This window comes from Athene cunicularia (assembly GCF_003259725.1).
Source record: "Athene cunicularia isolate RWA chromosome 3 unlocalized genomic scaffold, athCun1 chr3_part1, whole genome shotgun sequence".
In the NCBI taxonomy this organism is placed as follows: domain Eukaryota; kingdom Metazoa; phylum Chordata; class Aves; order Strigiformes; family Strigidae; genus Athene; species Athene cunicularia.
The window spans coordinates 710,731-714,926 of record NW_020799097.1 but is presented as its reverse complement, the minus strand read 5'-3'; the positions used below and the strand labels follow the sequence as shown (position 1 = coordinate 714,926).

The 4,196-nt window shown below is 51.0% G+C and overlaps 1 protein-coding gene across 1 annotated transcript in view; it reads right to left on the bottom strand.

Moving 5' to 3' along the window:
- Positions 1 to 7: 7 nt before the first annotated feature.
- RAB10 (RAB10, member RAS oncogene family) overlaps positions 8 to 4,196 on the bottom strand; it is a 21,219-nt gene continuing 17,030 nt past the window's right edge. Inside the window, exons 3-5 of the mRNA XM_026846314.1 lie at positions 2,768 to 2,857; positions 2,149 to 2,250; positions 8 to 309 (exon numbers count right to left, since the gene is read on the bottom strand). Of these exons, the coding sequence (XP_026702115.1) occupies positions 226 to 309; positions 2,149 to 2,250; positions 2,768 to 2,857 (276 nt within the window). The 3' untranslated portion in view covers positions 8 to 225. The remainder of the gene's footprint in view (positions 310 to 2,148; positions 2,251 to 2,767; positions 2,858 to 4,196) is intronic.

Genomic DNA, 4,196 nt, shown 5'->3' with positions numbered 1-4,196 from the left:
AAAAAAAAAAAAAAAAAAAAAAATAGTCACAGAGATGATTTTCCTATACACGTGGTTGAGAAAATTATAGTATGCAAGCTGTCCTAAACGGAAAAACAAAGGGAGACAGGAGCTGGTTAAGATGAGGAACAAAACATTGGTTTAAGGTTAAAAACAGGCAGAGTGGTTTGTTTTGCAGCGAGAAAAAAGGGGCGGTGGATGGCGATTGGTGATATAGGAGAACGTTCAGCAACACTTGCTCTTCCAGCCCGTCACCCCACCTCCACTGCTGATATCTACATTTTCACTGTTGGGCTCTTTTACAGGGGTCTGCAAGGAAACAAGTAACAAGAGTTAGACGACTCTCAAGATATTCTGCAGCAAAGTACTCAGAGCGGAAGAGAGCGGCCTGCAAGACGACTGGCATCACCGAATAATATTATGAATAAACTAGGGACAAAGAGCCCCTCAGAAATGTCGGGAATCCTCCTCCCCCTCCAGCAAAAGCAGACAAAACCATTTTAAGTTTTGTTTTAAATAAACAACAACCGGAAAGCTGGGAAAAAAAACAAAAAAAAAAAACAACCAACCAACAACTTTTGAACTTGGACCACCCCAAAGTAAACTAAAACTGCTTCTAGATCCTGCTCTTAGAACTGACACTTGGGCTTCGGTGGAGTAAGTAAATCCCAGCCTACAACTAACACACGCTGAAGTTAAATTATGTGAACTAATGACCTTAAAAAAACCCACAGAGTAATTTATGGATAAAGAGGGGTTGTTCAAAAGCATCTGCCTTCCAGTTCTCCAGGACACCAGTTTCCGCGGCAGCGGGCAAAGCCTGCTTTGACTCGCCTGCGTCACGGGATGCAAACTTGGTTAGACCAAAGCTACAATCAAAATCAAGTGGTTTGAGCCGATGCTAACGTCTCCTTTCGGCCTTAGAAACCAACCCAGACATTCACGGGAATGCTGCTGGTTAGCCTGTTTTTTGTTGTTTGCTTTTTTTTTTTTCCCCACAGCCTTGCAAAAGCAAGCTCTTCCCCCTGATCCTTCAGACAACTACACTGAGGCCCAAAATAAAAATCTGAAGGTGAAAAGGATCAGTGAGCCTCGGAGCCTGACCTGCGTACCACAGGCCAGGGATTTTCCTCCAGGTTCTCACATCATAAAGCTTGTCAAAACCTGACTGAGACACAACTCAGATCTACAACGGCGAACCAAACAGCGATGTGTATTTCTAAGGGTTGTAAAAAAGATTCAGCATTGCCCTTGTGGTACGTTTGGGGCCGGTTAACTCGGGTGAAGCGCTGGAGACGCTCGGCCAGGGCACGGCAAAGCCCACGCGGGGTCACCCACACACGTGCTGGAGCTGGGCAACAACGCTGGGCTCCAAGCGCCGCAGGGGCTCGGCCCCATGGGGAGCAGGAACGTGCCAGCCCGGGGCCAGGGGGTACATCGGGCCCTCGGCTGCGGGAACCGGCCCCGGAGCCGCCCGCTCAGCTCGATCCTACGCACGGCGGCGGCTGTCGGAAGCTGGTGTGGGGTTTGGTGGTTTTTCTGCTCGTGGAAGGGATCAGGGGTAGGAGTACAGCAGCGCCCCGTCGCTCCGGGCACGCAGAGCTGGGTACAGGCCGCCATGGCCACTCGAGGGGACGGGGAGGCGGGCGCCGGGGTGAGCTGGTGAGCCTCGCCCTGCTCACAACCGACCCGTCAAACCTCCAAGGACACGCAGAGGCCGAGGGGGCTCCCCGCTGCAAACAGGGCAGATGCAACACTGGGAGCTGCTTCATCTGCCCTGCCAACCACACCGCAACTCTTCCCATGGACGGAGACGGTGGCAGGGACAGGACAATCCTCTCCCGCCCCAGCTGAAACGTTTTAACCCCGAGCATGCGCACAGCACGACCCTGAGTTTAAGGGCCAAACAGCTACGAGTTCACGTTCCTCGGCTCTACTCCCTCTACACAGCAGCCCTACAACAACAAAACAGCAAACAAGCTTTAGAAGCTTCTGACGTACAAGAAACTCCTTCAGGGACGCGTTTGCCTTCGCACGCCAAAGCCGAAAGCTGCAACAACCCAGATTAACATCAACAGTGACGGGAGCAGAAATTTTAGGGTTGTTTGCTTTTTTTTTTTTCCCCAAGCAAACCCTGTAAGCACCTACCTTTCGAAGAATGTCTTCTGCTAATGTGAGGAATGCCTTCTCAATGTTTATATTTGCTTTTGCGCTAGTTTCGAAAAACCTAATACCGTGCTCCCTAGCAATCTAAACCAAAAGAGAAAAAGAAGGAGGTCAGCGTTACTGCAGTTATCCCCCTGGTGCTGCTGTCACTTGGGGATTAGTGGCATTTATAAGCAGGTAATATTCTTTGGGCTGTAGCAGGCCTCAGAAGGACTAGCTAGGCACAGTGTCACAAAAGATTTGGTACAGAATGATTCAGAAACAGCAAGTAAAGTGTATTAAGTTACAAATCAATGTCTGGACACAAGACGACCGATACCATACACGCCTGTCACAGGGTAAGTAACTTAACAAGGGATGCCTGAAAATTTTTAGTTATCAAAGGCAGCAGAAACTGCAGCTGGATTATTTCCGTTCATGGCATTGTCTGCCACGCAGCTTCAGGGAAAACAACCCCTGGACTTACAAAGCATCAGCAAATCCAGCAGCCCGGCCCTCTCCCTGGCACATCCCACTGTGGCACCTCGACCGGCTGGAGCTGGCGGGAAGTTTCGGCACCGATTTGCTTCCTTGGATAAGCAAGTTTTGGTCTGACACTTACCTGTTCGCCTTTTGCTTTAGGGACAACTCTTTTATCTTCCATGTCACACTTGTTTCCTAACAGCATCCTCTCCACGTCTTCGTTGGCATGCTGAAACGAGACAAGAGACAGGTTCACACACACGTCTTCCCCAGCAAGCAGTAAATATCCACCTCGCTTGTGTACTTCCAGGCTGCTTGAAGTCCAGGCTAATGTTTACAGGTCTCGGTGGCCTGCACCTTCCTCTGAGTCGTAACAAAAAGGCTGCCAGACGTCCTTCTGCAGACAGTGCCTTTAGACTAAAGTGCTCACATAACCCTGAAGTGGAACGAGACATCAGGTACAGGTGTGACCCAGCTCTATCACCATCCCAATGCCAGTTATTTTCCCCCTTCCTGTTTATTCCTGCCGTTTACATGTGAAGCCTTCCTTTCTGAAAAAGGCCAAGTGCTGTTCTGGCACCCAGACCCACAGCCAATGACACCAGCCTACCAAACCTTCCTTAGTTTATATTCAGCGACGTGGGAAAAGAATCATCTTCCTGCTGGGCACTTAGCAGGGTGAGTTTTCCTGCGTGCTAGGCGAGCCCATCACAGAAACGTGGAACCACCCCACAGCTACAGCTGCCAAGGACCAAGCCTCAAGCAGCGCCGTGGCTCCGGCCGACACAACTTTTTGGTGTTTAAAGGGCCCTTTACATCATGTTCTTGTAAGTGTCCTCAGCGGCTGCGACTGCCTTCAGCCACCGCAAAGCCAACTAACCAAGAAGTCAGTGAATAAACCTGTTTGCCTGTTAATTTTTTTTTTTTTTTGAGAGGAGTTACTGAGTTAACTAACAAAGGGAAATTACAGCTCTCTAGCATCACGCTGCTCCTCTGATGTCGCAATGCCAGCAAGACTGTGTGTCAGCTTTCTGCTTGAGCTCCATCTGCTAAAGACTTCCTGCAGGGAAACGGAGCGCAGGCCGTGCCCTGAGCACACCTAAACCAGGTCATCGCCAAAGGAAAACTGAAGCAAGCACCCTGCTAATGCCCAGGATGCAAAGAAAACCAGGACCATGCACTGAGGGAATCACCTTCGTAAGGCAAAAGCAAACACAGGATCCCAGAATCACTCAGGCTGGGAAAGCCCCTCGGGATCAGCGAGACCAACCCTCACAAAGTTCTCCCCTACCCCACATCCCCCACAGCTCATCCCAACGGCCCTGAAACCCCCCCAGGGATGGGGACTCCCCCCTCCCTGGGCAGCCTGTTCCACTCTCGCACCACTCTTGCTGGGAAACATTTTCTCCTCCTGCCCAGCCTGACCCTCCCCTGGGGCAGTTTCCAGCCGTTCCCTCTTGTCCTGTCCCTGATCCCCTGGGAGCAGAGCCCAGCCCCAGCCTCTCTGCAATGTCCTGTCAGGAGCTGCAGAGAGGGATGAGGGCTCCCCTCAGCCTCCTCCTCCTCAC